This window comes from Halichoerus grypus, chromosome 7 (genome assembly GCF_964656455.1).
Source record: "Halichoerus grypus chromosome 7, mHalGry1.hap1.1, whole genome shotgun sequence".
NCBI classification, from domain to species: domain Eukaryota; kingdom Metazoa; phylum Chordata; class Mammalia; order Carnivora; family Phocidae; genus Halichoerus; species Halichoerus grypus.
Window position 1 is genome coordinate 95080342 of NC_135718.1, and position 23614 is coordinate 95103955.

At 42.1% G+C, this 23614-nt stretch overlaps 1 protein-coding gene across 5 annotated transcripts in view; it reads left to right on the plus strand.

The window, feature by feature from the left end:
- Window positions 1-23614, plus strand: part of PLD5 (phospholipase D family member 5) — a 394256-nt gene that overhangs the window by 217563 nt on the left and 153079 nt on the right. For 4 of the 5 annotated variants that reach the window (XM_036115777.2, XM_036115778.2, XM_036115780.2 and 1 more), the window contains one exon: window positions 6423-6534. In XM_036115777.2, coding sequence (XP_035971670.1) covers window positions 6423-6534 — 112 coding nt within the window. Of the gene's footprint in view, window positions 1-6422; window positions 6535-23614 lie in introns of those variants that run through there. The other variant, XM_036115782.2, reaches the window with a different exon arrangement.

Genomic DNA, 23614 nt, shown 5'->3' on the forward strand with positions numbered 1-23614 from the left:
TTTTGCAATAGGATTTTTTTTTTATCTTTTGTAACTGTGTATCTTTTATTGCTTCTACATAGCTAGCTTGTGTATTAGTCTCGTGGCCGCTGCCACAAAGTACCACAGACAGGTGGCTTAGAACAGCAGAAATGTATTCTCTCCCAGGTCCGGAGGTTAGAAGTCTGGAATCCGTTTCCCTGGGCTGAGACCTGGGTGTCACAGAGCAGTGCTCCCCGCAGAGGCTCCAGCAGCCACCACTACTGGGGGCATACACTTCTCACCCCTTCCAGGGTGCGGCGGCTGCCCGTGTCCCCTTGGGTCACTGGCTGCTGTGTCACTCCAGTCTTCAAGGCTGCCATCCTCAAGTAGCTCTCCTCTGTCTTCACGTGGCCACCTCCCCTGGGTGCATCCAATCCCCTGTGCCTCTCCTACAAGTACATTGATTGCATCTAGGGCCCTCTCAAATAATCCAGGATAATCTCCTCTCCAGATCTTTAATTTAATCATACCTCTGAAGATCCTATTTCCAAATAAGGTAAAATTTATGGGCTCCAGATTAGGACCTGACATTTTGGGGCCATTATTTAACCTCCTCTAGCTGGGTTAAAGTTCTCCCTACTCTATGACTGTACATACCTGTATTTGCACAGGTTTTCTTGAAAGTATTGGTATTTTTTTTTTTTTTTTTGCTTTTGTTTGTTGGGTTTTTTTAAAGATTTTATTTATTTGAGAGAGAGAGCAGAGCGAGAGAGAGTATGGGTGGAGGGGGAGGGGCAGAGGGAGAGGAAGAAGCAGACTCCCTGCTGAGCAGGGAGCCTGATGTGGGGCTTGATCCCAAGTCTCAAGACCCTGGGATCATGACCTGAGCTGAAGGCAGATGCTTAACCAACTGAGCCACCCAGGTGCTCCTGTTTTTGTTTTTTTAAAGATTTATTTATTCATTTTAGAGAGAGAGTTTGAGTGAGCAGGGTGGTGGGGGAGGGACAGAGGGAGAGGGAGAGAGAGAATCCCAAACAGACTCCCCACTGAGCATGAAGCCTGAGGTGGGGCTCGATCTCATGACCCGAAATCATGACCTGAGCTGAAACCAAGAGTTGGACGCTTAACTGACTGAGCCACCCGGGTGCCCTAGTATTGGTATGTTTTTAATCTGCTTAAAACATATTTTTCTAGGGGCGCCTGGGTGGCTCAGTCGTTAAGCATCTGCCTTCGGCTCAGGTCATGATCCCGGGGTCCTGGGATCGAGCCCCACGTCGGGCTCCTGCTCAGCGGGGAGCCTGCTTCTCTCTCCCACTCCCCCTGTTTGTATTCCCTCTATTGCTGTCTCTCTCTGTCAAATAAATAAATTAAAAAAAACATTAAAAAAAAAAAAAACAACATATTTTTCTATATGGTGTAATATAGGGGTCCTTTCACTTGTGCCAGATTAAACCACTTTATCTTTTTCAGACTGAATTAAAATAGCACCTTTGTTATTGATATAATTGTGTGTGCACCATTTCTGGATTCTCTGTTAAGTTCCCTTATCTGTTGATCCATTCCTGAGCCTCTACCCTGTGGATATGATTACTGTGATTTTATGTTATGCTTTTTATAATACTGAAGACATTTCCACTTACAAATTTCTCTGACACCAGATATTGCTTCGTTTCATGGTTTTGCTATGAAGTGCCCCACTATTTATAGCTTTCTAGAGAATGCAGAAATTCACTTTTCTTTTCTCCTGTGATGTACAGATGATCTAAGAGTGAGTTTTTAAATTTTCAAGTAGATATGATTTGTTTTATCTGTCACACGTTAATGGTCTGTTTCTCATTTTCTTAGATTATGAGCAAAGAATGAAGCTGGTAGAATATCTCCCTTCATCTGGTTTTCTTGGGTTTTCTTAATGGCCATTACAGGACAGATTTTTATAATGTTCTAAGGACAAACAGTTGTTTTGAGGGATTTGACATATAGAATGAGAAATATGTATAAATATATACACATAATCAGGTTTATTGATATTATTTAATTTTCATATATTCTAATTTATTCCTTATTAGATCTACCCATTTCTGAGAGGCCTATTTTGAAGCATTATATTGTGGTAGTGTTTTATTTCATTACTGTTAGCTTTTGCTTTATATATTTAGCTGCTGTGTTGTTTGGCACATACCAGTTGGCAACTGTCACTGCTTCATAAATTGTGCCATAACAGAATAAGGCCCTACTCTTTCCCATCTAGTACTTTTAAGCCCTCCCAACTCGTTCTAATTTTTACTGAGATTCTTTATCCTGTTGGCTGTAGGTCAGTGTTTCCCAACCTTCTCTTCATTGTCACCTTACTAAGGGAGACTTTTTAGACATTTTTTTCCTAAACCTGCCACCCCATGAGATTTTAATACCATAGATACATTGCATATTTCTTGTATGTATATATGTGTTTTATTTATAAAAAGAGTAACTTATACACACACACACAAACCAACTCAGCCCCTTTTGGGTAATAGCGCCTCCCATTGAGAATCACGTAATAGATTCTCAGTAGAGCAGTAGAACTTCCCTTGTGTCTGTTCTATTTCAAGAATCCTTCTTTATCAGGTACATCAAATACATATCCATATCCTGTTGCTCATCCCTTGTTCTTCTGCCCTTCATTGTCCTCAATGGTGGGTAGTGTTATTTGATTAGAGTCTTTCCTCGAATATGTTCCTCATATGGGTCATGTAGGTAATATAGTCTCTAAATGTGTATACATCTGCAAATATTTCTCTTTTTTGACCCTGGCAGGTAAAGTCTTTGGGTAGAGCATTCCCTTGCTCGAGTTTGTTCTTTTAGAGTCTGAGGCCACCATGTCCTGGCTTAGTGTTGCAGATCACTGGCTCCATGCCCATCTGATCCATTTTGCTCAAGACATAACTCTTTTTGTTTTGTTTTTGGCCAGAAGTTTGTAAGAATTTCTCTTTCTCCTTGGTGTTGGATTGATTTCATAGAATGTGCCTAAATATGTCTTTCCACATTACATTTGCCTTCATCTTCAATTATCTTTTCAACATGTAGATTTGGGCCTTTCCTCAAGTGGGACGATTTCTCTTCTGTTACTTGAAAGCTTATTTTTTCTGCCTCTTGTTTTCTTCCAACACATCTATTAGCCACATGTTATATATTCTCAATTTATCTATCACCCCTTTCTTCCCTTATCAGCCTTATGTTTTCGTGTGTGTGTGCGTGCATGAGTGTGCTTTGAAATATTTCTCCTGTTAGATTTCCAGACCACTAATTTGGGTCTCAACAGTGGCCATGCTGTTCTTTAATTATTCCTCTAATTTAATTATAAAATCATAGAGCGTCAGTCCCAGCCATACTTGTCTGTCCTTGAGTACTTACGTTGTGTTTTAGCTCTAGCTCTGTCTTCTCGAGTAGCCTGTATCCTCAAGTGCCCAGTGCGTTCAAGCATCTTCTCTCTTGTTGGGCCCCTTAAATACATCGATATTTGACTTTTTCAGATTATTAGTGGCTTCTTCCTTTTAGGTGAAGGAGGGGAAGTATTAGGTGGTTAACTAGTTCCCCTCAGTACTTCATACTCCAACCCCTAGGCAGGCTGCCTGGGCTTAATTGGCTTAAATTGCTCAACATGCCTCAGCCACTGACTGTCTTCAAGATGATTTATTTAAGTTTGAAATGTTACCTAATGTTTCTCACCAGGAAGGGCAAGTTTTTAAATTAGTTGACCCTTGAGCAACACGGGGGTGAATGGGGCGCCAACCCGCTGCATAGTCAAAAATCTGCATATAACTTTCAACTCCCCCAAAACTTAATACTAAGAGCCTCCTGTTGACCAGAGGCCTGACTGATAACAGAAATAGCCAACTAACACATATTTTGTATGTTATACGTACATTAAAGTAAGCTAAGAAAAAAATGTTAAGAAAATCATAAGTATGAAAAAACACATTTACAGCACTATACCGAATTTATTGAAAAAAATCTGCAGATAAGTAGACCCATGCAGTTCAAACCCATGTTGTTCAAGAGTTTCTGATGTTTAAAAGCCAAGGGGCTTTTTATTCCTTTATGAAAACACAGTGAGAGTATTTAACTCGGAAAGCAGTTAGCCCTTACTGCAGATCTCGGCATAGAGTAGGTGTTTCTAACCTTGGTTACTACATTCCGAATGTCTTAGCAAAAATGTGTAGACAGGAAGGTAAGATACTGAAAACAGGGGAGAAGTTCCCCCCAAGGCCCAAGTTCATTACAGTAAGCACTATAATTAACAATTTTAAAAATCCTTGGTGTAAGTCATCAGCACATACTAATAGGAAAAATAAGCTTTATTTAATGACAGTCTGCCAGTATCTGTGAATTTGGGAGTTTCTATTTTCATCCATGTTTGAGAGTTCTGGTCTTCATTTTAAATCTTATAAAAATAACATAGTGGGAATCGATTTAAGGCACAGAGCCAGAAATACAGATAGGTTAGAAGATCTCTTATGTTTCATTGGTGCGAAATATATTAACAGAGAGAGAAAAAAAAAATGCATTTGTGTAAAAATACTGGCCCATTACTGGTGGGGTCTCATGAAACACAAAGCACATAAGCTATTTCTCTGTGTGAAGGGGAAGAATACAAACAGTGAACAGTTTGCATGACTGTGGAATGACCACGAGGCTGGGCTCCAGAAATCTGGGCCATGCAGACATCACCAAGCCTCCAAGGGTGTGTGACAAGATTATAGTACGCAAGTCGGTGGGGTACGAGAGCTGACAAGGAAGGTCGTGTTGGCAATAACCCCGCAGGAGAACCACAGCGCCCCGCCACCTGGAGGTCCCTCTCGGCCTGTGTCCAGGCCCCTGGCTGCCAGGGCCCTCCCCTCTCCTGCAGGAAACTTGAAATCCACGTAGACCCTGCAATCTGCAAGGCAGCTGCTGTTTCCTTTCTTCTGTCCTCTGCCTCTCTGAGTGTTTCTCTCTTTCTCGCCTACCCCTCCCCCATCTCTTTTAAATGAGCAGTGGACACCAGCCTGCTGCACTCATTCCACACCTCCCCGGAGCACCTGCTCTGCTGGGAGCCTGCCTCCAGGCTCTGGGTGCAGAGTACCTCATGAGCTCCACTTTGGGCACCCTTGATTTCCACACTTAGTTAAAGGAAAAGGAAGCTTTGGTGCCTGCCTTGGGGTGCAACTCCCACCCTCCCCTCCGGTACCCAGGGATGACAGAGCTTTGTCTGTGCAGGGCTGGATTATGCCAGGCGCTCCCCCCTGCTATGTGGCCCTAGGAATTGCCATGCTGGCTTGCTCTCCTTACCTTCCAAAGTCTTAGGCTTTGATCTTTGGCTCCTCTGTTTTCTGAGGCTGAAGTGCAGGAATCATGCGCTACATGCACATCCTCCATGCCCTCCACCATCCTTTGTACCGAATCATTATTAATGGTCCATTCTTATCAAAGCAGGATAAGACTTTGCCACCTGGGGGCCATTAAGACCAAAGCCTTATTGCCTGTCTGACCCCGGAAGGCATTTGAGTTTGTGGCTGAATAACAAAGATCTGAAAAATCAATAAATGAAGACCAGTTCCTTTTATGATAAGGAGAGGGAGTCTGTGAACACACACAAGGGAAAATAAACAGGATAGGGTTGGGGTCCACTAGCCTGAGACGGTGTAATTGCTAAGGACCTACCTCTACGCAGAGTCTCCCGGAGATTAAAATTTTCTATAAAAATTTAATGCTTGTGAAAATCTTATGTAAGCAAAACCTTTATGTTTTATTTTGTATTTTTATTCCAGTCATTTTTGGGTTGTGCTAGGAATGACAGATTGCTAGGCAGAGTGTTAGTTGATTTCTGTAAAACGGGTTTTAAACCAGAAGGTGAATTCAGGCAAATCCCTGATAAGTAGCCATCAGAGCTTCCACTGAAAGGATACTTACCTACTACTAATTCCTTTAATTCTCACACAAAAAAAAAACCTTTTAAAGTAAATGCTAATTTTATCTATGTTCTACTGAGGAAGAAGCTGGAGATTAGTGAGAAGAAGAGGCACAACTTGTAAATTGGAAAACCAGGTGGAATCCAGGTCTCTCTGGGCCCAAACACAACTGTATAATATTCTCTGCTTCCTCTTCACATGTAGATAACATCAGAATTCATGGAAAAGTAAGAGAAGGGTAGATTTGCACTGTAGCATTGAACTTGGGATTATAATAATTGTTGAATCGCACAGCACTCAAGAAAACATAATGTAATCTGCGTTCGTGTTACTACTCCGGTTCTAGAACTCTCTTGAAAGAAGTTTCCATGAATATCAACTGCTGAAGTGGTTGCCTTTTAAAATTTGAATGAATAGTTTTAATTTTTAATTTGAATTAATAGTTTTAATTTTTAATAAGTTTATTTATATTTTTTTTAAAAGAGCATACTGTAGGTTTTCTGACTTTCCTCGTCTCTGAATATTTTTTTCTAGGGTCAACGTCTTTTCGAAAAGTTGCTCCAACTGACTTCGCAAAATATCGAAATCAAGCTAGTGAGTGATGTGACCGCGGACTCAAAGGTATTAGAAGCCTTGAGATCAAAGGGTAAGGCCAAGGTCGCTGCGCTACTCTAGCCCTGGGGGGTCTGTGAGGACATCTCTCATTCTGCCTAAAATAATGTGGGATTTCTTGATGGTCAGCACATTGCACGAAGTTCACTTCTTATTTATTCTTTGAAAAATAGCGTGATTAAAGTCTTTAAACAAGAGAACTAATTAATCAATACTACTGGGAGATTTTAAATAGTGTTGCATATTAGTTTATGCAAAATAATCTACTGGCCATTAAATGATAATTAACTAGAAAGAAGAATCTTTCCCTCTCCCTCTCTGAACACTGCAATGATATGATTAAAGAGCCATTTCTCATTCAAACAAACATTGGATTTCTGTTTTTCTCTTGCCCTTCAAATGGAAATCCTCCTCATGCTCCATCTTTTTAAAAATAATACAGTCAGATGTAGGCGTCTGCGAAACCCGGGCTAATTCCACAGAGACCATCATTCATAGGCCACTCTGCAGTTTGTCTCAAAATTCCATGGAGACCGGGAATCCTTAGGAAATAACTTTCTTCACTTTGCTGGTTTGCTGGGTCTTCACTAACGCAACTGTCCCTTCCAAATACTTTTCATGGATTTATCAAATGTTGGCCCTGCCTTTCCTATTGGAGCTGTAAGCCTCTGAATGGAAATGGCAGGCATGAGCCAGTGAAAATGCTCGAGCTGCCCCCTGTCCCCGGGAGAGGACGAGGCTCTGGCCCCAGGAAGCAGCATTGCGTCTCCCGTGTGTGTTGTTTAAACATGCTGGACAGTGCTGCTTCTTATCTTCCCCAGATTATTAAGTGAAAACACCTTCTGAAAAATGTGCCGGGCTATGAAGCAAAGGGCGAGCCCAAGTAGTCTTTCCTTCTGCAGAAGAAAAGTTGGAAGCAATAAAGCCTATGGAAAGACATAAATATACAGAAGACGTAAGTGTGGTCCGGCACAGGTGTATTAGTTTTTCCCTGCATGGGAAAATCAAGGTAACTTAGGAGCTACTGTTAGGCCTGTAAAGCTTCACTCTACTACCTGAGCACAGGATAATATTTTTGAAACACTAGAAAATACGTAGTTCAGTGGACTAACGCAAATTAGAAGTGTATTCTTACTTTTCCTATTTAGAAAATGTGAGATTGGGTTCCCACTATCTGAAAATCTGTTAGCTGGATTTTTAGGAATGGATTACTTTTGGCTAACTCTGGGTGCCTGTATCTGCTGATAAATTTCCCATGGTGTCTACTTCCATACTAACACACGCGCGCACACACACACACACACCCCACATATACAAACACACATACTACGTACACATACACACCACATATACACATACGCACACCACATACACACACACCCCCAACCTCTTCTTTCACCTGAAACTAATAAAATATTGTATGACAACTATACTTCAATTATAACAATTAGAAAAAAACAACTGTGCAGGACTAAGAGGTGTTTCAGGTGCTGGTGAATATTGGGTACTCGAGACATTCATTCACTATAAATGAATTTATGGGTAAAGTCCTTGCCTATGGTTCTATAGTGAACTATGAATTAAAGTTTCATTATAGCCATTGCTTCTCACAAAGAAGGAAGTGTATCAATTTCACAGTAAATATTATGTATTACTACAACTTAGGCTCTGGTAATGTGTGATAGGAGTTCTTATCAAAACAGAACAGATAATTTCCCTTTACAATCGGAGAGTAATGAACAGGACCCGGATTTCTCATAGCTATCCCCTGTGTGCCTCTGGGAGGTCTGTCTGGCTTCTGTTACTGGCATAAATATGGCACCACATACATTCATTACTGCGACTGTATTTCTCTCATCCTCTGGCAGAGACATATTAAATAATAACAGTGCCTTTTAGAAATATTTGTAATGGAACCATTTCATTTAATGAATTAATTAATTTTTGTGAAATCATTTTAAATCTGGGTTGGAATACATTTCTTTAGAGTTACCTTTTAATTTTTTTATGGAGAGATCCGGGTCTTCTGGTAAAGTTCCAGGAAGGTCTGGCCAGAAATAGTCCATGAACGACTGATAAGCATGAGACTAGCCATGAGCCACTTCAGCTGGGAGAAGTCACTGGCAATAGAAGCTGGTCAGTACATGGTGAGAAGGGGTGAGTGAGGCTTCCCCAGGAAGTGGTGAGGATTTAGTGCAGGTGTGGGCCCAACGAGGGCCAGGCAGGCCCGCCAGGCCTCAGAGACCTTCCTGGAGACAGGGAGATTCTGGTCGCTCACTGTTGCCCCTGCTGCCCACCCGGGGCCCCTCCTCCACTCACAGGACTCAGATGTGAGGAAGGTCACCCCCCACAAATGCCTCACACTGTGGCCCAGAAGTGGGGTGCTTATGCTCAAGAAGTCCATGAGCCAGGGAGGGATTTCATTTTAGACAAGACTCCCTGTCAGTTCAAACATTTATGCCGCTGACTGACCTTCTCCACTCGTCCCTGTAAGCATCTGAAATGTGGCACGTTGGCTTAGCTGATGCTCTTCCTCCCCTCCCTTCCAGCCACAACCCCTTGAGCTGGGTTCCCACCTGCCCAGCCACTCCTGTGCACATCCACATCAGAGAAGACACTCTGTATGATGTGTGGGAAAGTACCCCAGAAATTGTTTTTCATAGAAATAAACTTGCTTTCTAAATCTGGAGGCGTTTCGGTTGCCTTCACGGGTTTTGTTTTTGGATTTTATCAGCTCCCAGTTGTCTTGGCTGGAGGATTAGTCAGAAAGGCATGTGTTCAAAGCTGAACGGGCAGCATATGGGAAATGGCTTCTGGCTGCCTCATGTGGGACTGTCACCAAGTCCTGCTTCTTCACCCTCACCCGCCTGCACGTGGGGCCTACCGTGGCTAGGGGTGACTGCACCATCCCCTGCTTTTGTCTCCCAGCAGGTGCCTCGGTGCCGGACTGCAGGCTGGTAATAGCACAGTAATGCTGTTTTGTACTGCTAACACAGTGTTTATTTCTGGCTGTGTCTTTTAATCATAAGCGAAATATTATTTCTCAATCATACTATGTGTTTTTCTAAGGCTGTGTTTTTTGGAACAGTTTTAGGTTTACAAAAACATTGAGAGGAAGGTATGGAGATTTCCCAGGTACCCCCCCCCAACACATGCACAGCGTCCCCCATCATCAACATCACTCACCAGTGGGGGACATGTGTTACCAAGGATGAGCCTGCATCGGCACTTCATCATCACCCAAAGTCCACAGTTTACCACAGTTTATACATTCTCCGGGTTTGGACACATAGGTAGTGACGTATATCTACCAATATAACATCATACAGAGTATTTTCATGGCCCTAAAAATCCTCTATCCTCTGCCTATCCGTATCCTTACCTACTGTGTTTTTAATCCTCATACTCTGTTATTGTTGCAATGAAATTTATAATTAAGAATTTTTTTTTGTCTTTCAAAACCATAGCAATTCAGGGTGTACTTTCTATAATATGACAAAAACATTTGCTCCAGGAGCATACCAAAAATTTAGACTAAAATAATGTTAAGCTAGAAAATATAAATTTCCTTTTGGGAAAAACCAAGCTTTTACTTTTTCACTCTTGGATGATAACTTTTTAATAGAATGACTCTCATGAGATAAAAGTCAGAAAGGATTAAAGTCAGTGATCTAAAAATAAAGTCCACACTAATTTAAAAAGCAAAGTACTTGAAAACATTCAGGATCTGAATGTCCTTTTCAGTCTCATTTATACCAATTTCTGTTGTTGGCTTTCCAAATATCTGAATGATAGTTGTGATTTCTCAAATACAGCCTGCTTTTCCAGGGCTCTGTTAGCTAACACATACTTGATATACCCTCTCTCTCCTTGTCGATTTGTGAGCTCCTGTTCATCCCTCAAGGTCCATTTTAAGCCTTACTCATAACGTTGCCTTCAGACTTCCTTTCTTTTCCACAGTTGGTCTTACCATCTTCTTTTCCTCCATTGTGCATTTATTATTCATTCAACAACCACTCCTTGAACATCTGACAGGTGCCAGGAAGCTGGGCTTTAAAGCTAGAAAACTGACGGGGCGCCTGGGTGGCTCAGTTGTTAAGCGTCTGCCTTCGGCTCAGGTCATGATCCCAGGGTCCTGGGATTGAGCCCCGCATCCAGCTCCCTGCTCAGCGGGAAGCCTGCTTCTCCCTCTCCCACTCCCCCTGCTCGTGTTCCCTCTCTTGCTGTGTCTCTCTGTCAAATAAATAAATAAAATCTTAAAAAAAAAAAAAAAAAAAAAGCTAGAAAACTGACAACGGCCTGACCCTTCCACTGACTTCAGAGAGTTTACAGTTTGCTGGAGTAGATTGCCATGAGTGAAATAAAATGATCAAGGAATTCTTGAAGCATCTACACAGAGTCCAATTTTTCTGAATCACTTTTTGTGTCTGAGTCATGCAGCCTGTGTTTTCTACCCTGCACAGTCTCTGCACCATCAAGATGCGGGCGGTGCTCTAACTTTAGAAACAGACGCTCGACTATTGTCTCTTTTCTCTGAGCAGACTTCCGTTCTGCTTGTTTCTGAACCTTACCACAAAATGTCAAAGGAAGATACAGTCCTTCCTCAAATACAGTCCAGGCCGCACAGTCCTTCCTCAAAGAGTCCTTAAATGGTTTGTTGACCGAATATTGAGAAACTGCAGGAGCCCTGTCAGGCCACCAGGAATAACGGCCAAGATTTGAAGTGACAACTCAGTTACAACCGCCACCCCCTCTAAGCGATCGTAAGATGCATCCCAATGTCAGAGTCGTTAAAATGTGAAAACGGCAGGTTTTAGAACCAGTGACATAGGGTAACGAGGGTTACTTTAAAATTCAGCAATAAATTTAAAAATCCAACTTAGCAACCCTTAGCTTTATACTTAAATTAACTTAAATGAAAACCTATCATTCCTAATACTGCACTGGGGGAGGTGGATTCTAGACCATGCCTCTTGTCACAAGGCTTCTTTCTGGGGCAGTAGGCCAACCTCTGAACAGAAATTTGGAGAATTCAGGCTCTGCTGGTGTTTCGGAAATACTGGGATGTGTTTACCAGAACTCTTGATGGCAAGTGCATTCGCTGATAGGAAATGTTCCTGTCCGAACGAACGAACGAACAGAAGAAAAACCCTGCCGTATTACTTGAAATGGGAAAGAGGTTATGCAAGCCAGATTGTTGTATGAAAGTTCTATGGGAAAACAACGTAATGAAATCAGAACCCAAAAATGCACTGGATAAGAGACAGTCTCCTGGGGTAGACAAAGAAGAAATCAGAAACCATATTCCAAAGTATACAGCATGATGAAATCGCAACCCAAATGAAAAGAGAAGAGGTCATCCTAAAAGCTTGGTTTTGAAAAGGAGAGGAATCTAAAACACTCATAACTAGTAGGTTAAACTCTGTCACTGGATGCTGCTTGGATTTCCTCATTGCTGGTGATCAGCCAGCTATGTAACAGAAAGAAATTCATCCTAGAGCTTGGGGGACCTCCAACTGGACCTGCGCACTGGGCCCCTGTCTTCTGATGGTGCTGCAGCTCATTGTAGGCTCAGCCCTGTTAGCCCAGTCCTGGCTCAGCTGGTGTTTCAGGCTGTCAGTCTATTAGAATCAAACCCGTCTTTCTCTTGATCCCTTCTTTCTTGCGCACACAGACCTACGGGAGATCAAACCTCGAGCTTAGACCATCCTACCTCTAGATACTTATGACGTCTTTAAGGAGCTGATAACAGAACTATTTAATGGAGTTGTATTTTGTTTAGCTAGAGCATTAAGGTGTCAAGAATTTCTTTCCCCTCTGGCTTCTTTAGATAGATGGGTAGATGGATGGATGGATAATAGATAGGTAGACAGATAGATAGACAGATTTTCCAAATCTTAGCCATAGAATTAATGTGTCAAGAATTTCTTTCCTCTTTGGTTTCTTTAGATATATAGATAAATAGATGAAAACATAGATGGATGGATGGATGGATAGGCAGATCTTCAAATCTTCTATAAGATTTAAAAATTAAAGTTCTAGGTTTCTCAATCTTTTTATCCACATTGTTTCATTTCTGTTACTCTTTGTCTGTGAAGGCAAAACAAAGTGTGTCCTTTGAGTGGACTCTCGACCTCTGTGTTGGCCCCCAGCCCTCTCCCTCCCCTCATACGCTCCTTTTGTGAATTTGTCATACATTTGCTGGGTGACTGGCTCAAACAGAGTCTGTGGGTTGAGTAAAGCTAACCCCAGTGGTCCCTCGTTACCACTGTTATGTCAACCAAGTGAACTAATTAGACAGAGCCTTACCCATGTTGGTGAACAGACAAGAGCAACAGGATCCTAATGAGCACTGGCTGAGCATCCTCAGCTCATCTTGGCTTCTCATCCACAAAGCACTGAACAAAGAGTAAATATTTAACTGGCATTTTCTTGTGACTCTTATTCCTTTAAGTCAAAATTTTAATATTTGAAATAAAACTAAAGCCCTTTCGCTTGTAACAACAACTCTCTTTTTTAATAGAACATCAATTATATTTTATTTCTGTGTGGTTTAACCTCTTTTAGAACAAGAAATGAAAATAAGCGGTTACACATATTAAACATATTTATGCTTTTCAGAAGTGTTCAGATTTGGGGTCTGGCAAGTTTTACTATTGTAACTAGTCTCATAAAACTCCAAAATATTTCTTGTAAAAGAAAATATGGTTCTAAACAAGAGAAAATACTTCCTTTCAGATTTATAGGTACATAAAATTTAGAGGTGGTTTCAAATCAGAATGATAGCAAATAACTTTGATATTAAACCTTCTATTCCCTTAATGCCTGATTTTATTTTTGAATTATCTGCTCAAAATACTAGAAAAAAAATATTACCACAGAATAGTCTAATCATTGATAGAGCTCCATCTGGGTGATTTTAATTACTTTTTTAGTGCTGTGAATGCTAGCTATGGGGAAGTTACCCGAACTTATAGGAATGAAGTCTCCACATTTTAAAAACTGCACCACTGGTACCTGTTTCTTATCACCCATCAGCGTGTTCATAAATTCTTCATAATGTGGAGCTTGGCCTATAGAGAAGTAGGTCATGATTTCTGTTTGTCAGCGAAACTATTTCTTTTTTTTTCCTCCAGCTTTATTGAGCTGTAATTGACAAATGTAATTGTATATAGTTAAAGTGTACAATGTGATGATTTGATATCCATACTTCCGTGAAATAATTGTCACAGTCAGGTTAATTAACACATCCATCACCTCATACCTTTATATTTCCTTTTTGTGATGAGAACACTTAAGACCTACTCTCCTGGTAAATTTCAAGTATACAGCGTAATAGTAACTAGAGTCCCCATGCTGTGCATTAGATCCCCAGGTTTGTTCCTTTTATAACTAAAGGCCTTTACCTTTTGACCAGCATCTCCCCATCTTCCCCACCTGCCCCCTTCCCCACCCTTGGTAGCTATGAGGCTACCCTCTGTTTCTGTGACTGACTTTTAAACTTTTTTTAGATCCCACATGTAAGCGAGATAACACAGGAGTTTATCTTTGGCTTATTTCACTTAGAATAGCGCCCTCTAGTTTCATCCATGTTGTTGCAAATGCCAAGATTTTCCTCTGTGGGTGGGTGGGTGGGTGGGTGTGTGTGTGTGTGTGTGTGTGTGTACATATCACATCTTTATTCTGCTACTGACAGACTGATAGATTGTTTCCATACTTCACCATTGTGAGTAATTCTGCAATGAACATGGGCATCCTATCTCTTTGAGATACTCATTTTTTTCTTTGAATATATACCCAGAAGTGGGATTGGCTGGATCATACAGTAGTTCTATTTTTATTTTTTTTAGGGATCTCCATGCTGTTTTCCATAGGGGCTGCACCAGTTTACAAAGTGCAAAAGGGTTCCTTTATCTTCACATCTGTGCCAACACTTGTTATTTCTTGTCTTTTTGATAAAAGCCATTCTAACATGTGTTTGGTGATACCTCTCTGTGGTTTTGATTTGCATTTCCCTGATAATTAGTGATGTTAAGAACCTTTTCAGTGTATACCTGTTGGCCATTTGTATGTCTTCTTAGGAAAAATGTCTATTCAGCTCTTTGTCCTTTTTTTTAATCGGGTTGGAGTTTTTTTGCAGTTGAGCTGTATAAGGTCTTTATATATGTTTAGGTAATAGCCTCTTACCAGATAGATGGTTTGCAAATATTTTCTGCCATTCTGTAGGTTGCCTTTTCATTTTGTTGATTCTTTCCTTTGCAGCACAGAGCTTTTTAGTTTGACATAGTCCCACTTGCTTATTTTTGCTTTTGTTGCCTGGGTTTCTGGTGTCATATCCAAAATCTCATTGCCCAGACCAGTGTCAAGGAGATCTTCTTCCCTCTGTTTTCTTCCTGGAGTTTTATGGTTGCAGGTCTTACATTTAAGTCTTTAATACATTTTGAGCTCATTTTTTGAGTGGTGTAAGCTAAGATAGAGGTTCAATTTCATTCTTTTGATAATATTCTATTTTTTAATTATTATATTTATTTTGGCCACATTATTAAAAACAGGAGGAGGGAATGCTGTGTTCATCCTGTCAAATTCTAAAGTGTGATCCTCACTGTTGCTTATTTGAATTCAAGAAAGCTGTACTCATTCACATTAGTAATCTGTATTATTATTCTCACACTCATGGATTAGGCTGAACAAAACCTAACAGGAATATATATTCCTAAATCTGAGAATAGGGGCATGTGTAAATTTTAAATTGAATACAAGGTGCCCCAATTTCTAAGTTGGAAATTTTACAAGGTGATTTTTTTGAACTGCTTGTTCCAAATAAGCATAGCATAATTTGGGGATTTTATGCTTGTCAAGGCTTTTTTACTTTGGTCTTACAGATTTATAATTTTCCCCAAATCTAACTCCACAAGTAGGTATGGTTATATGTGTTAATGTAAGGTTGTATGGATTAATCTAAGGTAATATTAGCAAGTATATTTTATTAATTTCCCCAGAGTAAACTTTATATTATTCTGGCTTTTCTCCCCATCATTTGAGGGGTTGCCATTATTAAAGATAGGTCTTTTGTTTTCCAAGTGAAGGACTGTCCTGGTGACTCTCACGAGTGTAAGGTCCTTTGGGCAGGAGCCTGCTCTGGGAGTGGCCCGGACAAAAGTCAAGGTGCCCTTGCCCTTGCTGTCCCCCTTGCTGCTCTGTTTTCACACCTTCTCAAAGTGGATGCCACTTAGGCTCATGGCTCAAGTGCATGAAGCCTGGCGCCTTTGTTCTCCTTTATTCATTGCAAAGATTTCTGTCTTCTACTTGCTTTGCAGAATACCAAATAATCTGGCAGCAAGGCAGGAGCTTTTTTAGACACATCATACTTTAATGATCATTAGCATAGTAACAAGGACAGCATTTAGGAGCACATACTCTGCTGTCATATAGACTTGTGCTAAAATTCTGGACCTGTCATTTATAGTAGGATGCAAGCATGGGCAAGTTACTCTGACCCTCAGTGTCTTCTTCAGTAAAATGGGGATAATAATAACCCTTTGAGGGTTATGAGAATCTGATTAGGTAATGTATAAATAGCCTCTGGTGCAGGTACCTAACTCATAATGGACTGTTAGTAAGTGACCTCCACGTTTAGCCACTGTCTCTTAGCCGGCTGTGTTATTTTTGTGTTTGATCTGTTTCTGCCCCGAAAGCCCACACCAGCCCTGTGATTTTTAATGAAAGGAAGGCCTGGTTCTGAACACAGTACAAATCATCTTTGGGAATGCAGCTGGTTCATTTGCCTTTATGGTTTTGCAATAACTTGAGCTGGCTTCAGTTTGTGATAAGAATTCTCCAGCTGGTAACACCAATGACACTCCATCTGTATTTTCTGTCACTCTTCTAGGATCCACCCAAATTAGGTTGCAGTTCAATGTGTTTAAACTTTCAAAGGGGTTCATCTGGCACATATAATATAGGATGTCATCCATTTGCTCTAAAATGTAGGATCTTGGGCCAGAGGCTTTATTTTTATCCTTAATACATAAGAACTTTGGCAGGCATGGCATTTTTAAGGGAAATTATATGCATATTCAGCCGTGTGACATTATAGAAGTAAGGAGAATTTTATCTGTTCAATTTAGTGATGACTTTATGCATTTCTATCCTAGTGATACTAGAATTTGGAGAGGGTGTTCTTTAAGAGGAATACAGGCATACATATAAATAAAGGAATAAATAAAAATGTTCCTGAGAGCCTTGTGATTTCTGGGGACCCTATGACTATCATTTTTAGCAACTAGTTTCCTGTTTGGGGGTGCCTGTGAAGCAGTGTGGGGCTTCACACATCCATGCTCTGTAGGAGACTGTGAGCTGGCTTTCCTCTTTGGTCTGCTACCCACTGACTTTGACCTGGATGCTTCCACATAGGGAGGAGTCCCTGCATGCCTTAGTGAGTGAGATCTCCTACTTCTGGGACTTTGTGTCTGTTCTCAAGTTCAGTCTCCTGATTATACCTGCTTTTGAAATCAACACCATAAAAGCTCATTCTGTTGTTTCTGGCACACTGCTCAGCACAAATTTACACAATTTCCTAGAATTTCTGTGCCTTCTTCTTCTCCATTGTATTTTGTCCTTTTCATCCTATTTTGCCTTTTCCTATGCCTTGGTGATTCTACTAATTTTCTCTCCCCTCACCCACAGCAGGTTGTTGCAGAAATTCAGTTTCCTTCAGGTCCCCCAACCAAATCTTTCCCTCTTCCCAAGATCTTTAGTTACACTCTGCCTTGTAGAAACATGCTCATGTCAACTGGGGGAAAAGGAAAAAGAACCCAGTACACCCACCCCAGATCCCCATCTGCCTTCCTCCCTCCTCCCTCCTCCCTCCTCCCCTTTCCTCTGTGTTCCTTTGTGCATTCTGTCTATCTCTCGTCCCCGCCCCCATGCAGCCCTCCAGCCCATCTGGCTTCTGTCCCTGCTTCACAGAAACCACCTTGACAGTGAACTCACTGGAGACATTTAGACCTTATACTGCATGACCTTGCTGTAGTTCTGAACACCGGGACCACTGTTTGCTCTTCCTTGGAACAGTGTGGGCTCTTGGTTTTCGTGGCCCCATTCACCCTGCACTTCCTTCCTGTCCCTGGCTCTTCCACCCCAGTCTCCGCTGCTGATTTTCAATACTCTATCTGTTCCTTAAAGTTTGGTCTCCTCTCCTCTCCTTTTCCTCTCCCTTCCCACTCTCCACACCCCTCCCATGCTGATTGCTCTCGAGCCTGCAGCCCCATTCGTCACCCACAGGCTGACGTTCCACACGTGGTGGCTTCTGAGCCCTAGACTCACAACATTCAACATCAAACTTAGTATTTCTACATGGATATTCTCAAAATACTTCAAAAGTGACTCATCCAAGATTAAGCTGCTGCCGTACCCCGACGCTTCCCTCCATGTTCTTCTTCCTTTATGTTTTGTCTCAGAAAATGGCGGGACCGTCCTTCCACCAGTCCTGAAAGGAGCCCTAGGGTTATCCTCAACTCCTCCCTTTCCCTAACCTCTAAAACCAAACTGGACGGTGGTTTTCACAGATACACAATCTCAGTGTCTCTGGAAATGGGTCCCTTTTTCCTGTCTACCACCACCACTTAGCTCAGGCCTTTATAGTTTCCCTCTGGAATGATCTCTGAAGACACACTAACGGTTTCTCCTGCCTCCAGTCTTCCTATCTACTCTTCTCCACACAGAATTGTTAAAAGATAAACCGAGGCCTATTATACATTTTAAGATTTTGTTTGAGCAAAAATCGTTTTGATTCAGGCAGGGGAAACCCGGAAATGGTTAGCAGCGTTCTGCAGACAAGAGCCGAGACTTGTCCAGAAAAGGAGCCAAAGCAAAGAAAGGAAATTATTTGATTGGCTGTAGCTTAAAGCCTACTTGTCTATCTGTGTTTGGTTGCCCTTAGGTTTTAATTTCTTAAACATGAGGCATTTACAGGCTTGGGTTTTGGTTTGTGTAGACGCCAAGGCATTAGTCACCTCAGTCAAATGTAGTCAAGTTAACAGAATGATGCTCCTAAAAATCAGCAAATTTCCCCTGCCTTTCCTTGCCTTAACATTTCTTGGTGGCCGGCCATCATCTGTAGTAATGTGTTCCAACAGGGCTCATATGCCATCAATGGTGTGTTAGATGATTTTAGGTCTTCCTGGCTTTTTAAAATGTATTCTTTTAACACGTGTTGGGATAAAATAGCATATTAAACCCATTATTTTGTGGATATTAAATGCTTAGGGCATACCTAGGTTAAAATAATAATGACAATTAAATTCTATTTAAATATTATTAAGTTAATAATAGCTCAGGTGATAATCTTGGTTAAAAAGACAATCTAGAATTCAAATGACAGCTTAGAAAAGACATTCCAACCCTTCATCAGGGTTTCTCCAAAGGCCTATCCATAGCCTCCGGTCTGAGTCATGCCCACTCCTGTTAGCGCCCAGGGCATTCACCACACTGCCAGGCCCATTTCTACTTCTAGATGTCACCACCAGTGAGGGCAAGATGGAGACTCGATGCCCACGTAGGCAATAAATGAGTGTTTGTTGGATAAACAGCCCAGGCTTTGGCTGTGGGGAGCATCACATAGCTCAGCTTTCAGATTGTCCGGATTTCAGATGAAGTCTTGGATTTCTTTATTTTTCTGTGGAAGGGACTAGGCATTGTGGTAAGTTGCTAAACGTAAAATCAGAAGATTTAGAAGAGGCTGAACAATTTTGTCTGACATGACAAAGATCTGGGAGTGGGAGTGAGGGGATGACTTTCTCTGTATTAAAAGAACTGTATTAAAAAGAATTTCCCTATATTTAAAGTGGATGATGGTTCTCAAATGCTATGTTAATTAGTAAATGATGGTACAAGCATTTTGAAATTATAAAATGCTATAGAAATGCTAATTTCTATAGAAATTTACATAGTACCTTTCTTCTGATGGAAAACAGTAAAATGGCACTTGAAGGGCAATTTGAACTATTTTGGTGTGTATTTCTGTTCTTTAAGCTCCTGTGGAAATCAGATATAGAAACATTATTTTGTACATTCTTTTTCACATGGTCATTTGCCCAGTTGGAGGGCAGGGGAGGGACTCATCATACCTAGAAGAGCATGTGTGGTTTGCTGAGATGTTCCAATTTCTTCCTCCACTCCATAAGGCTAATTAACCCAAACAGGAGAAGGCATTATGTGATTTCCTGCTCAACAAAAGGTTGAGAAGACTACCCTACCTGTAGGGTTTTGCGGACTATTGTTCAGCCCTCCTTGGAAGAGGGTTTGAGGCTGTGCAGAGATACATGATCTTGTCCAATTATTAAGGAAACTAATAAATTATGGTTCCCCTTAAAGAAAGGGTAGAGGGGCACCTGGGTGGCTCAGTCGTTAAGTATCTGCCTTCGGCTCAGGTCATGATCCCAGGGTCCTGGGATCGAGCCCCACATCGGGCTCTCTGCTCCGCGGGAAGCCTGCTTCTCCCTCTTCCACTCCCCCTGCTTGTGTTCCCTCTCTCGCTGTGTCTCTCTCTGTCAAATAAATAAATAAATAAATATATTTAAAAAAAAAAAGGTAGAAGCAAAATAACTATATAATAAAATGTAAAATAACTCATAAAGGTAAAGTAACTACATAACAATCACATAACTATATAGAAATAACAGTTTAATAAGTGCCTTGATAGTAGCTATAACAACTTGAGAAAACAGCAAGACCAGAGGTGCTGGGTGTCATGGTGGAATCTGTGCTCTTAGCCTCGCCAGAGACTGGACTCACCTGGGCTCTCGCTGCAGCCAGCGTATTAGTCTAGAACTGTCACCCTCAGCCCCAGTGGCTGCTCAGTTAGGTTCACAGAGATGATGTGCAAATATGTACAGTGCAGCACAATTCCTGAAATTAGAAACAGATTGGGTGAATAAACAATGGGACATCCACATGATGGAATATCATTCATCATCCAAAAATCACGTTGAGGGCAAAGAGCCACTGACCTCGGTAAGACGGTGAGAATAGAATGCTAGGTAAAAAGCAGCAGTCTACAAAACAGAAGTTATTATTATTATTTCATTTTCATTCAAAGATAATCTGATATTATACATGTGAGAAGATCTCCTCTGAGGCATTAATACAGGTTACCTGTGAGTGGTGGGATTACAGGTGATTTTGTTCTGAGGTGTGGGGTAAAGGCGAAACGCTCAGATTCTGGGGTAGGAATATGTCCCTGGCTCTGCCACTTGGGTGCCTTCTGTGAATTATTTAACCCCTTAAAACCTGTCTCCTGATTTCGACAGTGGGCTAATGACAGTCTCTACTGTATCAGGTTGTTCTGAACATTAATGAGATAATCCATTATGAGGTATTTTGCCCAGTACCTGGCACACAAATGTATTGATAAGCATTTTTCCAAAAACATTCAGCACACTTTATGAAGGTAGAAACGTTGCCAAGGAAGGAACGGAAGGAGGGAGGTAAGAAGAGGGGGAGTTAGTTCACTTCTGTAGATGCTGCCCTGAAAGCCGAGCTGGCAGGGCTGAGGGGCCTGCAGGGTGAGGGGCTGAGAGACAAGCCAGCGGGGGTGAGGGGCCTGCTGGGTGAAGGGCTATGCCCCGCTAGGGCCGGGACAGACGCTCAGCAAGAAGCAGGTGATCTAAAGAACTTCTCCCCCAGCCCCACCCCCTAGTCTCCCAGGGAAATTCCCTCATTTATAGTCTCCAGGGCTTCTCAGCTGAAAATGCCAACACTTGATAAATAATGGATGAGAATGAGTTAAAACTAGCAGTGGGGGCTAACTCTTTCCTGGGGGCCTGAAGAGGAGGTGGCAGAGACAGGATTTAACTCATCCTGACAGGCCTGGTAATGGGTCTGTGCTCCCCCATGAAGTCAGGCTTACCTTTCCCCAAGGAACCCTCCCCGCTGAGCCCCACCAATGGGCCAAACAGGCATCCCCTTACTGGAGGCTGCTCCAGTCAACAAAGAAGCTGAGGAAGGAATCTAATTATTCACGGAGCAAAGCTGATGAGAAGGCAGATGCCAACCTGGGAACGTGGAGAGTCTGTGCTGCTGTGTTCCCCTAAATGAGTTTCCTGTAATTATGCCTGAGGAAAGATTGCTCAGGCTGCAGTTTGGGGAAGGCATTATGGAAAGAGCTTCTGTAGCACCTTTACTCCGGTTTTGGTTTCCTTGAGTGCAAATTCTGCTTAACATTCAAAGTAACCTACTCTGAAAACTTTTTTTTTCCCTAATCCACACAAGTTCTAGAATAATTGGTAATGACAAAACTTGTTCATAAGCTGACTGGAGTTTCATGTGATTTGTTCAAGATCGTATAACTCAGTAATGTTTGGGAATTAATAGGGGGTTAGTTAAGTTTCTGAGTTCCATTGGAGTTTCTGAGCTTGGTACTCATATTATTCTGAATTGGAAATTCAGCTAGAGCTCTATTTTCTGATTGGTTGTCACTGAGATCACACCTGGGAAAAGATGTCTTTGTTCCAGAGGGCTCATGGCTCAGAAGTTTAGATGCATCCAACAGGTGGCTGACCACCTCCTGAGGCGTAATGAGAAGTTGAGATCTTGACCCCTACAGTCTTGAAGCAACCATGAACTCTGTGGAAATCTCAGTAGCCATTCTCCTGAAGGAAGCGATGCTCTTCCAACAGCTTACTCCCTAATGGCAGGTGGAAGTCACATGCTGGTCATATTCCTCCCTCAGTGGTCTCTAAGCCTGGGATTCCATGAGAGACTTATGTGTATCTGCACTCATTTACAGCCAACACTTGGCTGAGTGACTCTGTTCTTTTTTTTTTTAAGATTTTATTTATTTATTTGAGAGAGCATGGGGGAGGGGCAGAGGGAGAATCTCAAGGAGACTCCACACCCAGTGTGGAGCCCGATGTAGGGCTCGATCCCAGGACCTTGAGATCATGACCTGAGCCAAAAAATCAAGAGTTGGACACTCAGCCGAGCTGCCCAGGTGCCCCTGAGTGACTCTGTTCTTACTAGCTCTGGCACCCAGTGACTTTTTCCCGTGCATCAATTCCTGTCCATTTCTCTCTCTCTTTTTTTTTTAAGATTTTTATTTACTTATTTGCCAGAGAGAGAGACAGTGAGAGAGGGAACACAAGCAGGGGGAGTGGAGGAGAGTGCAGGCTTCCCGCCAAGCAGGGAGCCCGATGCGGGGCTCGATCCCAGGACCCTGAGATCATGACCTGAGCCGCTTAACGACTGAGCCCCCCAGGCGCCCCCAATTCCTGTCCATTTCTAATCTGTGTCCCATATGCTATAATTCAGCTGCCCCAGACACTGCTTTGTTTTGTTTCCTACTTTTCCCTGTGTGTCTCCTGTTCCCATGATCAGGGGCCACGTCTTCCAGGATCACCTCTGCCACATCATGAGTACTTTGGGGCAGCCGAAACACCTGCTGTCAAAGCTCCTCTGCAGGGGTACCTCATCATCCTAAAGTGCAGGTCAGGGGGTGCAGATGCAGCATGTCCCCTGATTGCCCATGCTGTCATAAAGAATAGGCGTTTTCTGCATCCCCAGACAGCCCCACCATGGCTGACATACCACGTCAGGTGGTATGTGCGTGTATTTCATCCCCTACAGGAAATATATACTTCCCAAATTTGTTGTGAGACTAGGAAAATGGTCTAGAAAACCTGGTTGCTTCGAGGCACAGAGAAGAGCTACCCCTGTGCCCCAAGTCCCACTATGACCAGGACATGGAAACACCAGCTGCCGTTCCAAAAAGTCATGGTTTTGAGGAACATCATTATTCATTTTACAATCCAAGAAGTACATGGGGTATGAATAGACATGATATTCCAGTGTTTTGGGTTAAAAAGCAAAAGCTCTATAGAATCTTGAACAGAATAATGTTAGGAAGTGCTAAATCACTCCTCAGTCAATGATGCCTCAGGCAGAGAAGGATGCCCAAGAGCTCTGACATGTGCACCCCACTTTTGATTTTGTGGACAGCAGAGAGCCCTCCATCTGTGGAAGGTCCAGAATGGACAGGAGCTGGCCCCAAAAGACTTCCAAAGCCCACGTCCCCCTTCCAACGTCCCTTCCACGGTCCCCTGAACCAAAAGATGCTC